The sequence below is a fragment of the Pseudorasbora parva genome, chromosome 1, assembly GCF_024679245.1.
Source record: "Pseudorasbora parva isolate DD20220531a chromosome 1, ASM2467924v1, whole genome shotgun sequence".
NCBI classification, from domain to species: domain Eukaryota; kingdom Metazoa; phylum Chordata; class Actinopteri; order Cypriniformes; family Gobionidae; genus Pseudorasbora; species Pseudorasbora parva.
Window position 1 is genome coordinate 33,861,603 of NC_090172.1, and position 19,459 is coordinate 33,881,061.

General features: G+C 35.9%; 1 protein-coding gene across 4 annotated transcripts in view; it reads left to right on the forward strand.

The window, feature by feature from the left end:
• The window catches only part of smarcd3b (SWI/SNF related, matrix associated, actin dependent regulator of chromatin, subfamily d, member 3b), a 49,220-nt gene that overhangs the window by 25,411 nt on the left and 4,350 nt on the right, over positions 1-19,459 (forward strand). For 3 of the 4 annotated variants that reach the window (XM_067438172.1, XM_067438164.1, XM_067438182.1), the window contains exons 2-12: positions 5,993-6,186; positions 10,353-10,442; positions 11,455-11,497; positions 12,197-12,319; positions 12,737-12,859; positions 15,710-15,805; positions 16,106-16,207; positions 17,774-17,935; positions 18,146-18,243; positions 18,862-18,997; positions 19,172-19,294. In XM_067438172.1, the coding sequence (XP_067294273.1) occupies positions 5,993-6,186; positions 10,353-10,442; positions 11,455-11,497; positions 12,197-12,319; positions 12,737-12,859; positions 15,710-15,805; positions 16,106-16,207; positions 17,774-17,935; positions 18,146-18,243; positions 18,862-18,997; positions 19,172-19,294 (1,290 nt within the window). The remainder of the gene's footprint in view (positions 1-5,992; positions 6,187-10,352; positions 10,443-11,454; positions 11,498-12,196; positions 12,320-12,736; positions 12,860-15,709; positions 15,806-16,105; positions 16,208-17,773; positions 17,936-18,145; positions 18,244-18,861; positions 18,998-19,171; positions 19,295-19,459) is intronic. The other variant, XM_067438191.1, reaches the window with a different exon arrangement.

Consider the following 19,459-nt stretch of genomic DNA (forward strand, 5'->3'; position numbering starts at 1 on the left):
TAAGAGACTTCTGCCAAAAACTTTTGATGAATTTGAGTTCTTCATGGTTTAATTAATTCTGGATGTGATGTGATGTTTTATGATTTTTTTCTCTCCAAGAGAACACTTTTCACCTGCAATAATAATCTTGGTTTGCTTCATAAACAACGTTTTGTTCACTATTTGCCTCAATTCTGCATAGCGTTGCTTTAATTTAACACATAAATGCTGAGTTTGGGTGATGAATGAAGAAAATGGTGGTGTTGCCTCTGCAGACTAATTAACCTTGGCAAAGCACTGATTGTTCCTGGGCAAATGTTTCCCGCTCCTTATTTTGGCTTCCTCTCCTTTTATGTCCTCTCCTATGACTGTGTTGTTCTCCTTTGCTTTTTCTGTGTTTCTTTCTGGACTCATGAGTTATCTGGATTGCCTCAGCCTGACCTTTGCTATTGTTCACCTTGCTGCTTCTGTGCTACACTCCTGGCTGTCTGAAGCCTGGCATGTGCAAGGTATACTGTATATTTTTTGTTACATGACAGTATGTTTGACCAGCTTGAGCTGCAAAAATGTGGTGGTTCAGCCTTGTTCCCAAGGCAAGGAACAGTATGTGCTTATCAAGGTTTGCAATTAAGTTACAGTTTAAATAGCTTCTAGTATGAGTGAAATGAATTCTCAAAGTTTTGTGTGGAAGGAAATATGTGGCCAATTATGTACAGTATCTGTTACCGTCTCTTGTTTTAATGTTCTAAATTAGTGTATTTGAAATGTTCTTGGTGTATTTTATCTCTCTGTGATGTATATCACTTGTGCTTGGGCGATAAATTGCTATTTTAGTCCATATTCTGTCTTATTTTCTTTTTGATCCCTTCTTCTAGACATTTAATTTAGTCTCAATGTCGAGTTTAGATTAGCTGTCACAGTATCTGTTTCACTAATACACATTAGTCAAATCTGTTATATAAGCTCTTTCTCTCTCAGATACTAAATAAAATGCACAGTCTTGGTTAATGACAGACTCAGTCTTACTGTGTAACTGTGTGGATAAATAAAGCTGACCTACAGGTCATTTCACTCTAGGAGCGGAAACTTTCATCCCAGTTCACTTTAAACAAGACAAACCTATACAGTGGTAAAATGCAGTGAGATGAAAACAATGTTTTTACATGTTAAGTTTTGGTTTAACTATAATAAACTGTTTGATTTTAAGTAGCATAACAACAACCACCACTATGACTTTTACCTCATTTTGTTTGTTGCTACAAAAAACAATCATATTGTGAAACATTGCATTGCAACTATTTTGAAACTATCAAATGTAAAAAATGTACCTTTCATTTTTGCTTGTGTGTCAATATGTTTGCATGGACTAATTCTCACCAGTCCACATGAATCCAGTCCAATTTCTGATTCTGAATGTTTGCGTTTAAGTTCACATATTCATTTTTATTTACATGTATTCTTGAAAAAAAGTACCCAGTTGCCTCATTCAGAAATGGAGAAAGAGCCATTGCAATGATGTAACCAGGCTATCATGAGCATAATTGCCATTTTGCCTTGATGACATGTTTAAAAAAAGTATATTTAAAAAATATCAGTCTCCTCCACTGATCAGTTTGTAAGCCACAATAAGTCAACAAGCCTATCTAAAGTAGGCTTGCATGTCTAAAATTTTCTGTTCAAAGGGGACATATTATGCACCTTTTCACAAGATGTAATATAAATCTCTGGTGATCCCAGTATGTGTATGTGAAGTTTCATCTTAAAATACACCCCAGATAATTTATTAAAGCTTGTCAAGTTTTTGTGTGTCCCTTTAAATGAAAATGAGCTGCTTCTCCGTCCCCCCTTCTAGAAGAGGGTGGGTGGTTTACAAAAGCTTTGGATACTCCATCAACAACAAAAAAGGCAAATCTCACCGCGCCAAAATGCCAGAAATAATCTGACATTTGTGAATTGCAGCCTTACATGCATGTTTGAACCGGAGTAGGACACCGATGAGAGATTCAGGAAGAGGTTACAACTTTTAGACTGTGCCTGGACGTTTCTTAATGGTCAGTGGATACATATATGTATTGTTTGTTATTGTGGATTATTGTAACTTTAGTAACTGGCGTACAGCATACTAGAAAGCTCATTCAGAAAGCAAATTTGCAAACATTCACAAAATATGAAGTGCCATCCTAACTTCTGGATATGAAGTTAAAGCACAAATTGTTGGTATTGACCCATCCTTCAGAAACCACAAATCCAGCGTTGTACTGACCTGGTTGGTGAAGCAGTCATGCGCAAAATAATTTGCGGAAATATATAACATTTTACTGACATTCTTCGGCCTTTTTTAGTGGCTCGGATGCCGTGAGTCTACGGAGACCCGTATGCTCATTGGTATATCCAACAAAAGAACATTTGTAATGTTTTTTGGCACAGATATTTTAATACTCTAGCTATCTGATACATCGAGTAAAATAGAAAGGGGGGTCTCTGTGCTTTTCAGGGGTGTGACTATGCTAAAAGGGGCTGATCATCAACACATAAGAGTATGGGGAAATATGAAACGGTGCGTTATGAGAGATTAATAATGAGATTATAAAAATTTAGGCTGGATGTTTACACACACTGTGGACAAACTTCTGTGTTCAAACACCTTATAAAAGTGAATTTTGCAAATTGGTTCCCCTTTAAGATCTACACCATCCCTTTTAGTCAGATCAAATTTAAATTAAAATCAAGTTCAACCGGATTGAGGAATTTACATGAAGGTTTTTAGTTCTATTATAAACTGATTATATGGTTACATATAAATATAGCTAATGTAAACTTCTGCAATAACTCATGGAAGGCACAGGAGTGAAATAATGTAGTTATGGAAGTCTACCCAATCAGATGTCTGTGCAATTGTCATATTAACAGCAAGGAAAGAAACTCCAGAGGGACGTGCATGTTCTTGAGCAAAAATAAGTTGTTTATCACCAGGAATCGGGCAAAGGGGCTCATCAGTCAAAGCTGATTGGCAGCTCAAACACCGCCAGACTCTGAAGTGCAAATCCACATGGTGTGACTGCTGGAAAAAATATTGCAAATAAAATGTTTTCTTCCTTCCTGCATCCAAATTTATATTCAAAGTGGTTTGTGAACAAAGCAGTCACACAGAGAGAGACAGCAAAGGACAGTAATTGTTTAAACTATTTTAAGTGGTACATTTCAGGACTATTGAGAGTTTTTTGTTGTTTTTTTTGTTGTTACTCATATGTTAATGTGTGAACTCGCTACTCTAATAACAAGAAGAATCTGATGAAAGACTAATTTATGCCGCTATAAAACATGATTATGTTCCCTGCTGGTCAGTTTTTTCTTTGTTAATATGAGAGTAAGACCATTCAACAGCAAGCACAGACAGCTGAAAGGATCTGGCAACACATCAGACAGAGACAAAGAAAGTGTTTAGCTGCAGCATTCAAGGAATAACAGAAATGTTACACCTGCAAGCGTGTGGCCTTATCAAATGCTAAATATCTAATTGTAAGTCGTTGTCTTTCGTTACCCTGCAACTCAATGCTCCCTGCGCAGTCTGCTCTTATTTCACAATAGTCTAGAGTTCACTTCATCAGTCTCTTAACCTGCAGACATAACAAGAGCTCAAGGCCACTTAAGGTACATCATTATTAGGTACATCATGATCACTTCCTTTGTGTAAATTAAACACAAAAGATTGTAAAATCAGTCAGTTAGTCATTACCATCACACATTTGTTCTACATTTCACATCTGCAGCAGTTCAATTGCTAACCCTTCCTGTTTAACTGAAGTGCAAAATGTTTCTCACCACATAGCCACAAGGTGAACGTAATATTGTTTAACATGGCTGTTCCTTAGGATTCAGTCGCACCATTAGGAATGGAGCTTGATGAATCTTCTCCAGTGGTTCTTTGACTTTGGTAGCTCTATAGAATGCTCTTTAATAATGTTGAGCGCTTCATAAATCAGATGTGGTTAGTGAATTATGTATTCTAAGAAATAATTTTTCAGCCGTATACAGTAATTCTGGTGTAATGACCCTTCATTAAGCTCTGAGTCCTCGGTTACAGTTGAGACTCTGAAGTTCATAAGAAATTGTTATTACGTAGTAACATAAGTCACAACTTTCAAGATTGCGAATCGGAATTTGAAGAAAAGGCTTCTCCCAGTCAACTGAAAAAAAGAAAGGAAGAAAAGTGATAAGATGAGTGTAAAGTAAATTTAATTTGGTTGGATTATTCTGGTTCGGTAATAAGTTTTTCAGATTTATTCTGACAGACCTCTAACAGAAATAGATGAAACTGAAAATATGTTTTAGGTGAGAAATTAATGTAGAATAAATACAATTTTGAATATTTAAATTTTGTGAAGCTTTGTGATAGATTCATGCATTTTTACACCAGATGTAATGCATTTTTGTCCTGCTTTCTGAGTTTCAGTGTTTTATCATTATATCTGTTTGATCTCTTTCATCTGTTCTCTGAACATTTCTTTGTTTGATATGGCTTCAGTTATTCTTATTGAACTCTTTTCCACTTATTATGACTTAGACAAAGAGTGTACAGTTTTGACTATATTTGTCTGATAGGAGTTTCTCTTGTCTGTTCTTTTGACTACTCTCTGTATTTGTGTTTGTCTGTCAACTTCACACCGTACCTTTGACATCCCTCAAATTGCCTCTCCAATGTTACTGCCAGCACCACAATCCTAACCCTGTGCTATCTGTTTTCTTAGGTTAAAGCGGATTGCCTTAGGCAAGACAGGATTTTCTTTACTATCACTAGTACTACCATGTATGTCTAATTGGCTGGCTATTTTTAATTAGGGTATAGTTGTGTATTATCAAAGGGAACTTTCTCTCAGTTTTGTTGTCCCACTCCCTCAATTCCTGTGCACCAATCGGGTCTGTCACTGCCAAAAACCTATAATGTATGTGTGTACATGTAAGGGATAATCCATGGCTAGCTGTGCAATGCATTAAAGGGTTAGTTCACCCAAAAATGAAAATGCTGTCATTAACTACTCACCCTAATGTCGTTCGACACCCATAAGACCACCCATTCCTCTTCAGAACATAAATGAAGATATTTTTGTTGAACTCCTATGATTCAGAAAAGCCTCCATTAACACCAATGCCATTTCCTCTCTCAAGACCCATAAAAGGTACTAAAGACTTCGTTAAAAAGCCCAACTCACTATCACTACAGTGGTTCTACAGTAATTTTATTATCGATTCATGAATTGCAGTGGTTTGCGTTTTGAAATCGGCCCATCACTATATAAGTCGTTATTTAGATGTTGTCTTTTGAAAAAATTATATTCAGACAGACCAATATAATATATGTATATAATTTATATATTATAACATATTTAATGTTAATATGTATTGACCTGCTCAATTCAATAGTTATACTACTAATCTACATCTCTCATTCCCTGTCAGTTACTGTATTTACATAGTAAAGACAATTACATTGTAATTTTACCATAATTAAAATGCCTCTTTCTTATGTAATTAGAGTAACAAATTAACCAATTAAATTGCAGCTAAAAGATAAAGTATCATGAGTAAGAAACACACACTGTTCTCAGGGAGACATTTATGTATGACGAGAGTATGTGTTTACTCTTTCAGAGACATTTGTTCACTGTCCTGAGCTCTTGTACTTGTCACCTGTTGTCTCTGGTGTCACAAGTGTTAAGTAGGTTGTGCATGAACTGTGTGTGCAGTTGCTTCTGCTGTTATGGCAGGCAACAGCTGCTTCTGTACTAGTCAGTTATAGTATGTTGAACAGACCCTAAATATCTTCCTCTTACCATAAAATTGAAATAAACACATTTGTGCACATATTTAGTTATTTATATGCATGTCTAAAAATCATCATTATACTGATTTACTCTACTGTTTCTGTAAGCTCTTGTTTCAGAACGTGTTAACCGTGTTAATTTTCTCCACCTCATTTTCTTATGTCCATCTTTTGGTTGTCACCTTTTTTCAGAGGCCTGGCATGCCATCAGGAGCACGAATGCCTCATCAGGGGGCCCCAATGGGACCTCCAGGGCCACCATATGGAGGGAACGCTGCTGTCCGGCCTGGACTTAACAATCAGACCATGGAGGCCAGTCGCAAAAGGCCAGCTCCTTCACAGCAGCAGATGCAACAGCAGCAGGCCGTACAGAGTCGAAACAGGAAGTGAGTATAGTATGACATATACTAATGATCAGGAAGCCACAAAAATAAGAGGATGATATCATAACAGAAATCTAATGTAGGCTGTTGAAATTTTGACCCCCTGTTAAAGCAGCGATGCGGTGTGTTCACAACATACATAAGAACTGATAGGATTGAGTGTGACCTCCCCATGTTCCTTTCTCTCTTAACTATCATATGAATAAAGAATTAAAAGAGGAAAAAATCGCTAACCCATTAATTTTTAATTCTGGGTTACCCTGGCAAAAGCAATAGCAACCCTGTTTTGGAACAGGAATTCACGGTTAAAAGCAGCACTCACCTCGTTTTAACAATACAAATGTAAGAGGCTACTTTAAGGGATAGTTCACATAAATATTCTGTCATATTTTATTCACCCTCATGTCATCCCAAACCTGTATGACTTTCTTTCTTCTGTGGAGCATAAAAGACCATTTTGAAGGATGTTTGGAACAAAACAAAATGTTTGGTGACCATTGACTTCGAAAACACTTTTTTCAAAATATCTTAACAGAAGAAAGTCATACAAGTTTTGATGGAAATGAGGGTGATTAAATAAATAAATATATATATTTATATATGTGTGTGTATATATATATAATTTAATCACCCTCATGTCCATCAAAACCTGTATGACTGTATGACTTAAGATATTTTGAAAAAAGTGTTTTCGAAGTCAATGAAATCATACAGGTTTTGATGGACATGAGGGTGAATAAATATAATCACACATATATGTATATGTGTGTGTGTGTGTGTGCGTGTGTATATATATATATATATATATATATATATATATATATATATATATATATATATATATATATATATATATATATATATATATATATATATATATATATAAATTTCTTTCTTAACCTAGGGTTAGGAATAGCATGGAAAAATAGACAGCACTCTTGTATGAACCCCTTGATGCTGTCCAGTACACTGTCACTGTATTCCTAGAATCTATAGTATGGACACACTGGACCTGAAGTGCTCAGTACAGTAAGAGCTGAATTCTTAGTTGCTCTGTTGCACTGATGGTTGGATGGGAAGATGTGTTTTTTTTTCCTTTGACAAGAAATCAATTCTGCATGTTTCAACAGAATGGCCTGATCCTGGCTGGCATGAGGTGGGATTTCTGTACATTCAGCTTAATGGGAAGCAAAATAATTTATATTTACTAAAATATAGCAAACAGTAAAGTGGATTATGACTGTATAGATGGTGATTTCATGCTTTCCTAGTCTTTCATTGTCAAATTGATTAAAAAAAGGTTTTTGTCCTAACTGAACACAGGGAGCAACAAGCCATGTTGTCTTTCACTTGACTTTCATCTGGTTAAGTGGGACATCACAGTTTCCAGGTCCAAACACTCCTTTCCCGAAAAACAAACAACAAACGGTGTTAATATAACTCACTTACTGTAGTACTGCTGTAGTTCCACACTGAAATCCTACTTGGCAAGTGATTCATCTTGTCTGAATTATAAAAATATTGGTATCCAGGACACTCTAAGCCCAGAAACTGTAGTGTACATCATGTTTTTTTGTTTTTTTAAGATTTGCTTTAATATGTGCTATAAAAGTAAAGCCCTTATGAAAAAGTAAGAATGTTTATTCAATTGTGCTATTAGTATGTTAACTTCTTTCAAAGTAAAAAAAGACAGTATACTTTGTCTACTTTTTATGTGCTTTTCATATAAATATACTTAAAATTGCACTTATACTCAAGTATACTTGGCTTATAGTTGTTTACTCTTGATCGAGTAGCCTATTAATTTTTTTTTACAAAGTTTTACATACTGTCTTATAAACTTGCCTTATTTGAAAATATGGATTTATAAAGAAAATAGATATGTTCCTAATTCTAAGTATCTGAGTAACCACTTCTGTGCCAGTCTCCGTCACTGTGCACAGCATCAGAAACTGACACGGAAAAGAAAAAAATGCTGAATATGTCGTCATTTTAGTTTGTTCCGCAAAAAAAGTATTCTTGTCGCTTCATAACATTAAGGTTGAACCACTGTAGTCACATGAACAATTTTAACAATGGTTTTCCTACCTTTCTGTACCTTGAAAGTGGTAATTGGATTTTTTTGGGGGTTTTTTTGTTTGTTTTTTTGACCCACTTGAGGGGGAGTAATTAATAACAGAAATTTCATTTTTTGGGTCAACTAACCCTTTAAAGTGCAAAATAATATATAAAATAGTAAACTATAAGTATTATGTTATGTTCACTTAAAGAAAACTTACAATTATACTTCTAAAACTACTAAACTAGCAGATTATTTTCAAAGTGTATTTTCATAAACCAAAAAATGTGCTTCCAATATTTGACTACTAAACTATGAATGAATGAAACTATTTTGAACTATTACAAAAAAAGAAAGAAACATATCAAATATATATAACAAATATAATAAAACAGAAACAAAAAAAAAACAGCATAATAATCACCCAGTTCGAAAAGTGATAGGGAGAAGCCCTAGGCTTATCAGGACCTACACCCAATACTTATTAAAACCAATTTACAATTTAACAATATAATTTAATCATACCATTTTTAATAATACAGAAACAATACTCCAATTTGCATCCTACTTTATCATGCTATTAAGATACAGAAGGACAAACAGAAAAACTATTCAACTCAAGCAGCATTCACAACAGTTTTAAATTATTACTATCCCTCCCCACATCTGTACTTATCAAAAATAAATATTTTGTACCTTTTTTTTAAATTGCAACATATTTACAATTTGTTGATCAATTTTTTCAGACCATTCCACAAAATCACCCCACAAATCCAAATACACATACTTGGTTTGTGCTTTGCCCAAGGATCCTGTTGTCTCAAATTTAAATCCCCTCTCAAGTTATATGTAACTCTTATAAAAGGCAGCTGTTTATTTTTTGCTTTATAGATTATTTGTGCAGTCTTAAATTCAACCAGATCATTAAACTTTACAGCGTGCAATTTTAAATACAGTAAATCGGTATGCTCATGATAACCTACTTTGTTTACTATCAGTATACCTATAAGTTCACTTGTAGTATAATTGCTAGTACATACTTGAACTTAACTTAAGAATACTTAATAAAATGAACTTGAAGTATACTTATATTTTGTAAGGGAGTGCTCATAAATTACTTTTGAAATATATTCTCAGTTGAAACGGAGAAGAGGCCTCGGGCAAAAAAAAACATTATCGGAAGGTTGTTGCGTCAACTTATCTAGTGAATTTCAGTGGTGGTGTGCTGGGTAGCCCCATCCACAGTGAAATCTCATCAGTCTAAAATTTCACTCCATATTGAGTAGCTGTACATTAGACATCAACATCTTCTGTTTGTCTTCGACTGTGGAGAAATAAATTGCTTGTTGCTGGAAACAGAGGTGTGTTATTCTCATCACTCTCATTTTGCATCTTTCATATGAGAATGTTTATTTCTTCTGATTTAATTTTAGTTTGTACTTGGGTGCCATTTGTTGGCTGTTGTTGTATCAGAAGATTGATCCGAGATGGCCTAAAATTCCCAAAATGTTCAAAAATGGGGTCATTCTGCGGTCTTGCATGACAAATCTCTGTGACATATGTCTTAGTTTGGGCAGTGGTGGTTGTTTAGTTGCAGTTAATCTGATCTGTGGAGTCTTTAGTCTGCTGGCAAACCACTGACTGTGCTGTTGTGACAGAAAGGGGCCACTTACTGAGAAATATTTCATATAATACTTGTTTCTTAGTTTTTTTTTCTCTCTTTCTCTCTCTCGCTCTCTCTCACTCTCTCTCTCTCTCGCTCGCTCTCTCACTCTCTCTCTCTCTCTGTTGTGTCTCTGACTCAGCTCCATTGATTCGCATTCTTGCTCATTCTGTCTGTCGACCTTGTCTGACACATTAGTGTAACATTATCTTGCATTGCTACAACCCTCCTGTCTCACATCAGACTAATCAATGCAATAGTTGTATGTGTGTGTGTAATACCCACACATGGCTTACCTCTACTTCTGCTGTTTCTTGCGCAACTCCCATGTTTTCTGTTTTGTTTATTAATTTTTTTGTAATGTGTCGTCAAAATATTCAGCAGTTCTTAACTGGCACACAAACACACTCAGTACACTCTAATGAACGACCCTTCAAATGCCATCAGGAAGCCTGTGGGATTTCCTGGACCAAATGAGATGCCAGGGAGGCAGATGGACATGAGAGAGGCCCAGTCAGATCCCACACTCGGATCAAAGTAGGAGTTTATTCTGTGCATGATGGATTCACACGTTTTGATCCCACCCTTGTCCCAAGCCTTGACCCCTTTACCCTGGCACATCTTGTCTCCAGAGACGTATCCCTAACAAGGATTTCCCCCCTCACTTCTGATTATCACAAGCTTGATGTTTCATGGTTATTATCAAAGATTATTCCTTCATACAGCAATGTTGTAGATCAGCTGATGTCAGTCCAATTCAATCTAACCTGAGATTTGAGTCAAGAACTATAAAAAAACATAACTTTATTACAAATTTTGCTGAATTTGGCATGGATGTGCTTGCATGTCCTGTTGCATGGCATGATGACAGGTGTAGTATGTGAGAGCTTGTTTTAAACTTCAATGTAAAGCATCATCTCTCTAAATGTTTTCACAAATAATTAAATATGTATTAATAAATCAGGCTGACTGAGTTTTGCCGTTTTTAGTTGATGGGATAAATATATTGCTGGTGAAAAAGCAAAAGTTTGCTAATATTTAATTTTATTTCTACTTCTTTTTATTTTACACTCAGACGCTAGCAAGTTCTACCCAAAGATTCACTGTGGATTCATTTGTACTTTTAGGATTTTTTTGGTGATTACCTGAATGGATCCTGGATTTTGAGTGTACAAAACTCCAAAAAACAACATTACCTTCTGTCTTGAAAGAAATAGAAGAGCATTCATATATGAGAACAAATATATTTGCATACAACACACCTGTCTGCACAACATGACCTCTGCTGCTTTCCAAGCTTCAACTTGTGCAAGTTTAAGCAGTAACGATTCTAGTTGATTCTAGTAACATCCTTTGTGCCAATGGTTGCCAGCACCATCTGGGCTGGCGAAGGCACACACACACGCTCCCACACCGGTTTTCCCGCATCCTGGACCAGCCCCAGAATTTTAGCAGATGTCCCGGGTGCTCCACTGTCAGTCTCCATAGTAACATCTTGGTTTTTTTTCTGCCTTTCCTCTCCGTTTCCCCTTTCTCCCTCTTTCTGCAGTGCCAAGAGGAGGAAGATGGCTGATAAGATCCTTCCACAAAGGGTGAGTAAGAGATCTGAGCCTTTTCATTGCTTTCATTGGTTTGACAGTTTTGTTTTTTGTGTGCGTGAAAATGTGCACGGATGAAGATGCACGGGCGTGCACGTCTGTTCTCTATCTCGGCCTTTGAGAGGGGCGGAATGCTCTACCAAGCAAGCGATACGATGGACAACATTTTTGGGAGGGCTTTTGCATTCAGTAATTGTCACCATAACTAGACAATACAGATATACTCTACAGTGACAGCAGGCCTTTTTTATATTGTACATTGCAGAGAATATTCTGAGTTTTTCTTTAGATAATATATATTCTAGACAGTATTACAATACAGAAATAATTTAAAATATATGACAGCATTACTGCTGTAGATTCATGGTGATTGTTGTTGAAATCTATTATTTATAATGTAATCTCTAAAATAGGATATAAATGTTATTGTTTATGTATGATTCTGTTCTTTTTTTATATAGTCACAGTGTCACTATGAGTTGGTTGTGTAAGATAAGATAATCAGCACTGGGTGTGTGTTATCAGGCAATATAGATAGATACAGCTCCAGTGGAGATGCCAGACACATTAGTCATTGTCCAAACACTCAGTCTATCGTCCATAGAACAGGAGAGGAAAATAACTAGGATTGTTTGGGTTTCCTTACCAATGCTCCCATTTACAAAATTAGGATTTATTGAATTCCTTTTTCAGATTCGTGAGCTTGTTCCGGAGTCACAGGCGTATATGGATCTCTTGGCATTCGAGCGCAAATTAGACCAGACCATAATGCGAAAACGGGTGGACATCCAAGAGGCACTCAAGAGACCCATGAAGGTATTTGTCATTCCCATGATCTATATATTTTTTATTTATTTCATGTTTCAGAACAGATCTGTTTTACTTAACCAATTAAAAATATATGTCTTTACATGTTTGTGCAACCTATATACCTTTTAAACACATTAGGCAGAAAGAACCTTGGGACAATAATTTTAATCTGCAGACTCTTGCTGAACCATTTTAAATATTGCTTGCATAAATCAACAGGATAAGACACAAAACCACTTAAATGAGCATAAAATGAGGCTGTGTCATTATTCAGAGTGTCTAGCTTCTAATATTTTCCAAATGATCAGCTTAAAAGCATTTTTCTCAGCATAATGCCTCTGTATTTTTGTGAGCATACTAATATCATCTTGAGGATTGGCTTAAGATAAATATTCAGATAAACTCTTTTTCCCCCAACTGAAGCAAAAGCGAAAACTGCGTCTCTACATCTCCAACACGTTTAACCCTGCCAAGCCTGATGCAGAGGACTCTGAAGGCAGCATTGCATCCTGGGAGCTGCGTGTGGAGGGCAAACTGCTGGATGATGTGAGTAAATTGCAATGTAATCAATAATTGTACAATACAGCTATTTTACATCTTTTACTATAAAACACTGAGGTGCTTTTTTTGGGGGGGGGCTTTCATTGTGAATAAATATGACATATAAACTGTCTGCAATGTGTGATCATGCGCTTTTTTCTCTCTGACATCATGACTTGTGAATGGCAGTTATGTGTCTTTTGAATTAGTGAGGTTAAATTTACTCTCCCAGACTCCGAGTCTTAACCACAGACATGTGCTTCACTTACCAGTGAGATCACTTCCCAGCCTCCATCCAAACATATGTGCCAGAAAGTTCTGTGGGTCCATTGACTTTTAACTGTTTTTCCTTACTCCTTTGATAGTTGTATTCCTGCCTCCTTTTAACCAGCAATGCATATCTTAAAGGAAAATTCTTGGTTAATGACATCTGAAGCTCTGGCGACAGCATTTGTTGCATACTTTTATTGTCAGAAAGAAATTTAAATCTAAAAAGCATTAGTCCTATGATACACTTACAGTGACAGTACCAACAAATGTATAACATGAATGTTATACATGTAAGCATTAGACTGGTTTGAAAGATGAATTTACCATCGCTCTCAAATAGTTAAAATAACGTCATAATAAGTGGAGAAAAAAAAATCCTGCTGCCTTTGCATCGTAATTACTGAGATACCAGGAAGGGACGTGACATAACTATTCATGAAGTGCTGATTAAATGGAGCTAACCCCACCCACAGGACTTACATTAGTAACAGTGTTGGGGAAAGTTGCTTTGAAAAGCAATGCCTTACAATATTGCATTAATCCCAAGCGGCAACCTCCCGTGATCTCTCTTGAAGCCAATACGGAAGTAATGTAAACTGCAATTCCTCAACTGGCCACTAGAGACAGGCTCCAGAAGGGAGAATAATCTCATTGAGCCCCATGTTAAAATTCCCAAATTAACAGCAGAAAAAAACATGTTTACAGCCTGGTACAAATTGTGATTTTGGTCTATACGGCTAATTTGCACTTCATGACAACTGTGATGGGGGGGGGGGGGGGGTGAATTTTTTATAACTCATTCATTCACATTATATAAAGCCTTAACTTTCTGCATAATTAAGGACGTGGCCACTTTGAGTGACAGGTGGATAGCCATTTATCTGCCGTCTATAGTCGTTGCATCACCTAAGCTCCACCCACATCCCCCCTCTTTGCCCATTTTCTGTTATCCGGGAGTGACATGACGCAAGATGGTAACGGCCAGCTCATCTCTGCTTGTTGTTTTTTTTTTCTTCAAAAAAAAAAGTTATATTTTTTGGGCAAATATAATGGCCCTTTCACACCTAAATTGAAATAATAAGCCTCGGGCTAAAGAAAATGCAAATTCACATGTGTATAGTAGAGGATGTAGCTCAAACAATCCTTTCAGCTGTGCTGCCATTAGTGAGTACAGAAGAATAGGCTCAAGAAGAAGAAAGCACACTTTTAACACTTACTTCCCCAATAAAAACAAAAAAATCTAAAGTAATTTTTGCCTATGGTTTAACTGAATCATTGAAGGTCAGCAGCAGCAAGTACATTGGGCAGTAAAGTGAGATTGAATGCATACAAATATTTGTTTTATTTATTGGAGGTTTGCTTAGTATTCTGATTTTGCATATCACTGATTTGATTCATTTTGAGGAGTACTGAATCTGTTTTGAGAAGAGTAAGTGTTCACATTTAGTCTAGTACAACAATAATCATCTAGTTCACACACAACACCTTTGCACTAACAATTTCTCTAACATGGGTGAAGAAGAGCTTTCAGTCAATAAATGGGGAAACAAAGAAACTGGCACTATTTATTTGAAAAAGTAACTTTTGCTTATTTTTGCTGTCAATTTAAAAGTAATGCGTTCATTACTAGTTATGCGCAAAAAGTTATCTGATTACATAACTCAAATTACTTGATGCGTTATCCCCAACACTGGTAAAGATTAACCAAAAGTTACCAGAAATTGTTTCCCTATTTAAATGTAGATTTAGCAAACTTGCCTGCTGTCTGGAATTAGGCATCGTATAAGTATATTTTATTTTTTCATTTACAATGCCCTAAAGTCTAATTAGTGGTTTCCATCAGAATGATTGAGCTGAAGCTGAGGCTCATTGCACGTTTGTTTTTGCTCAAGCATGTCCCCTTCATCTAGTGCCTCAAAACAAGTACTGGAGCCATGGCTGCAAAATGTTTCTTATCTAAGGAAAAAATACTTTGACATTCATGACCTTCATATCTATCTTACGATACCAATTACCCATGTAAAGATAGCAGAATAAAGATAGAAAGACACATACTGTCATCAGTGCAATTATAGATTTATAAGATAATATTGAATGTTGCTGTTTGTTTTTTTGATAATGTACCATTTGATTCATGTGATTGCAGCCCGTCAGTACATTTGGTTTACAGTTATATATACTGTAAGGTTTTTGAAGATGAACTGAAGCACAAGGACTAAATTCTTAAAGGTTTACGCAATGCAGCATAAATTCAGCCTTTTGGTTCAGTCTCTAACCAAGACCCGTTTAGCTAATACTTGAGGCATGCTTTTCCATGCAGAAAGAAATGAAACTAGTACTTATTGATGATAGCTTGAAGGACTCATGCCGTCTCTGGGTTGAATGGAATGTTGTCCTGCACAGCAAATCACCAGTATGCCACATTTCATTTTGAACATTTAGGCTGTTCTCCTTCTTAAAAAGTCTACCCGAAAATGTTATGGTGTGGTGTAAGGTTCTTTTTTTCCAAAATTGTGTTTATACTTGAAACTGGATAGTTTGCTCAGTGGCACACTCGGAAAACAGTATTCATGCTTTCATTCACAGCCAGGCAAGATGAAGAGGAAGTTCTCCTCATTCTTCAAGAGTTTGGTGATTGAGCTTGACAAAGACCTTTACGGCCCTGATAACCATTTGGTTGAGGTTGGTATTTCCTAAATGAAAATGTATCAATATTTACAATTCCTAAATACAAGAGCTAAAATCACTATAAATATATTATATTTATGTTTGTATTATATTCTTATTTATATCCTACAGTAGGCTATATTTCATTATAGTACTACTTACAAACATGCCATATAGCACTTTTTTCATTAAAGATGTGTGGTGAAACTGTCATACATTGTCATTATTTTTCTTTTCAGTTACTGCAGGTCATTGTGTTTTTGCTTTTCCTTAGTGACTCTGTGCTATCATGTTGATTTCTATTGTCTTCTGCAGTGGCATCGAACCGCAACCACTCAGGAGACAGATGGTTTCCAGGTAAAGAGGCCTGGAGATGTTAACGTGCGCTGCACCCTGCTGTTAATGCTGGATTATCAGGTGAAGACAACAAAATGCATCCGGTGATGTTTACATGTATATCAGCTGAAGACTATTGATCAAGAACTGCAAAATTCAATTGCATCACTTGTCATGTCAAATTTTTGAACAAATTTGATTGTAAATTTTACGTTGAGTTTTCCAGGTAGTTTCATTGAAATAAGTTGATAAAATGGTGAACATAATAGTGAAGGGTGAATATCACATATATGAGTATATTAGAACACGACAGGAACTCTGCAGGTTTACGTATTAATAATTTGGTGAAATAAAAAATTGCTGTTACCCGGTCAGTTTAATCCAAATCGACTTTTTAAAAGGTGCCCTAGAATGTTTGAAACAATATGTTAAATTCTTCTCTGATATCTACATAGAGGGTATGTGGCTTATTTAAGGGAAAAAATTGTCCAGATACAGTTTTACAGTTCCATTTACAACCCTATACATTTTCCCTAGGATGTAAAGCTCTGTTTTTGCCTTTTTTGGAAGAGTCATGAATATTAATGTTGAGCTCTGCTCTGATTGGCGTTAGTCACAATGTAGGCTATGCAGTGACTGTGATGCACTCTGAAATACAAGCATGCAAAAATATCATACTTAAGTTCTCAAAAATATAAATATATATATTTTTACAAAATGAATAGCCTTGTCAAATAAATATTGTTTTAAGAGGTTTCCAACTTTTATGGTGGAAAAGGTGACTTTTGCTAGAAGGATCGAATGAACGATCTGTAAGCAACGTATTTACGGTAGTATTTTGTAATACAAAATAATATTACCCTTTGTCATTAGACACACTATTTAGTTTTGTATGGTACTTGGTGTTTCCTATTGTTACTGTACTAGCCTCTTGCATTAGACAATGTGGTCTCTAAGAAACTTTCAATTTAATCAGAAATTGTTTAAACGGTCAATAAGTGGATAAAATCGCTACTTACTTCTTGCAGGAATACGGTTGTAATTGCCACTTTCTTCAGTTAAAGACGCTGATTGAAGCTTGCTTGAAATGGGCCGAACAAACGAACGATCTTGAATTAAATTGTTGTGATATCCGATTATAAACATCAACCATGACTGTTGACATTTTTTATCTGTGGGAAGGAAGGGTATGAAAAGTCCTCACATCCCCTGCGCAGCCTGGAACATGACGTGTGTGTCCATGAGAGCTACCGTTTTCACTATCCTCGAGTGTTGCTTGTTTACCTGCAGTCCCGATGATTCGTCTCCGTCAGTTCCGCCTGACAATGAACATGCTTGGACAGATGCAAATGTTGGGGGCGTGCATATAAATGATCCCAACGATTGCGTCACTGGTGCCCTTATGTTGAGAATCACTTATTTTTCCGTGGTGTTTTTCATTCACGAGGTTTACATAAGAAGTAGGAGGCAATGGTGTTTGAGACTCACAGTATGTGATGTCCATGAACTGAACTCTTATTATTTCACTATGGCAAGGTTAATTAAATTTTTCATTCTAGGGCACCTTTAAATGAAAACTTCAGTTAATTGAATGTAATATTGTATTAAATGAATGAAAAGCATAATACTCCTGTTTCCTGTATGCAGCCCCCTCAGTTTAAGCTTGATCCGCGTTTGGCTCGTCTGCTCGGGATACACACACAGACTCGCTCCAGTATCATACAGGCCCTCTGGCAGTATGTCAAAACCAACAAACTGCAGGACTCACATGACAAGGAGTACATCAACTGTGACAAGTATTTCCAACAGGTATGTTTGATTAGAAGCAATGATCAACATTCATCACAATCTGTAATTAGTCAATGAATCTGCTTCACTTAAACCCTTAAAACATATTTGATATTTAAAATGAAACGAATGAATGTTGGAATAATTATGTAAAGACAGTATACATTATTTTAATCAAGATTAAAATAATCTGTGTTTCTTTTTGTGTTTCTGGCCTCACTACTCTCAAAGATCTTTGACTGTCCACGCCTGAAGTTCTCTGAAATTCCACAGCGCCTCACCAACCTTCTACTGCCCCCCGACCCTATTGTCATCAACCACATCATTAGGTTTGGCCGCCTTTTTATGTGATTTTGTTTTTCTACTTGCTTGTCTGTACAAATGTGTCATATTTATTGCAGATATCTACCAAAATGAGAGTTTATTGAAAGAAAGAAATATTTTATTCAGCGAGCAGTTCTTGAGCAGCGAATCATCATATTAGAATTATTTCCGAAGGATCATGTGACACTTGAGACTGGAGTAATGATGCTGAAAATTCAGTCTTTCCATCACAGGACTAAATTACATTTTAAAATATATTATAATGGAAAACAATATTATTTAATTTTAAATTATTACTATTACTATTACTATTACTATTACTATTACTATTACTATTACTATTATATTACTATTAATATATAATAAATGCAGACTTGGTGAGCATAAGAGACATTAAAAAAGTCTTACCTACCCTAAAGTCTTGAATAGAACATTATGCAGTATGTCATGTTTTTATTTGCATCATAATTCATCTTTATTACATCTCTAATGAGTAGATATGTATGGAATGCAAAACTGAAGGATTTTGGTTTAGTCTTTTCTTGTTTCTCTTTTGAAATTGCTCTTAATAATTTTCTGAAGAATACAAAACATGAATTCTTATTGAGGTTATTTTTGTACAGTGTCGACCCTAATGATCAGAAAAAGACGGCCTGCTATGACATTGATGTAGAGGTGGAAGATCCCCTTAAAGCACAAATGAGCAGCTTCCTGCTCTCCACAGCCAATCAGCAAGAGATCGCCTCTTTGGACAACAAGGTTAGTGCAAATATGGAGCAGATGATTGAACTTCTGGACATTTTGTTCTGAATTATAGGGTCCCTCATTTCAACTGACAGAAAGATAATAATCAGGATTTAACCACTTTTGCAGTGCTGCCAATGTCTGTGAATACACCCTTGATTTTTCAATCTGGTTCTAAATAACCTGCAGATCCACGAGACTATTGAGTCCATCAATCAGCTGAAGATTCAGAGAGATTTCATGCTCAGTTTCTCCAGGGATCCCAAAGGCTACATTCAAGACTGGCTCAAATCCCAGAGCAGAGATCTGAAGGTCTGCACCAGCTTTCTTTCTTCTACACATGACTATTTATATTTATATAATGTATATTTTTGAAGATGAAGTGTGTTCTCTGTTTACAGTATGTAACTCAGTTTAATGTGCTGAGACAGATGTATGAAAGCCATTTGAAGGCTGACGTCCCAAAAAGTGTAAACA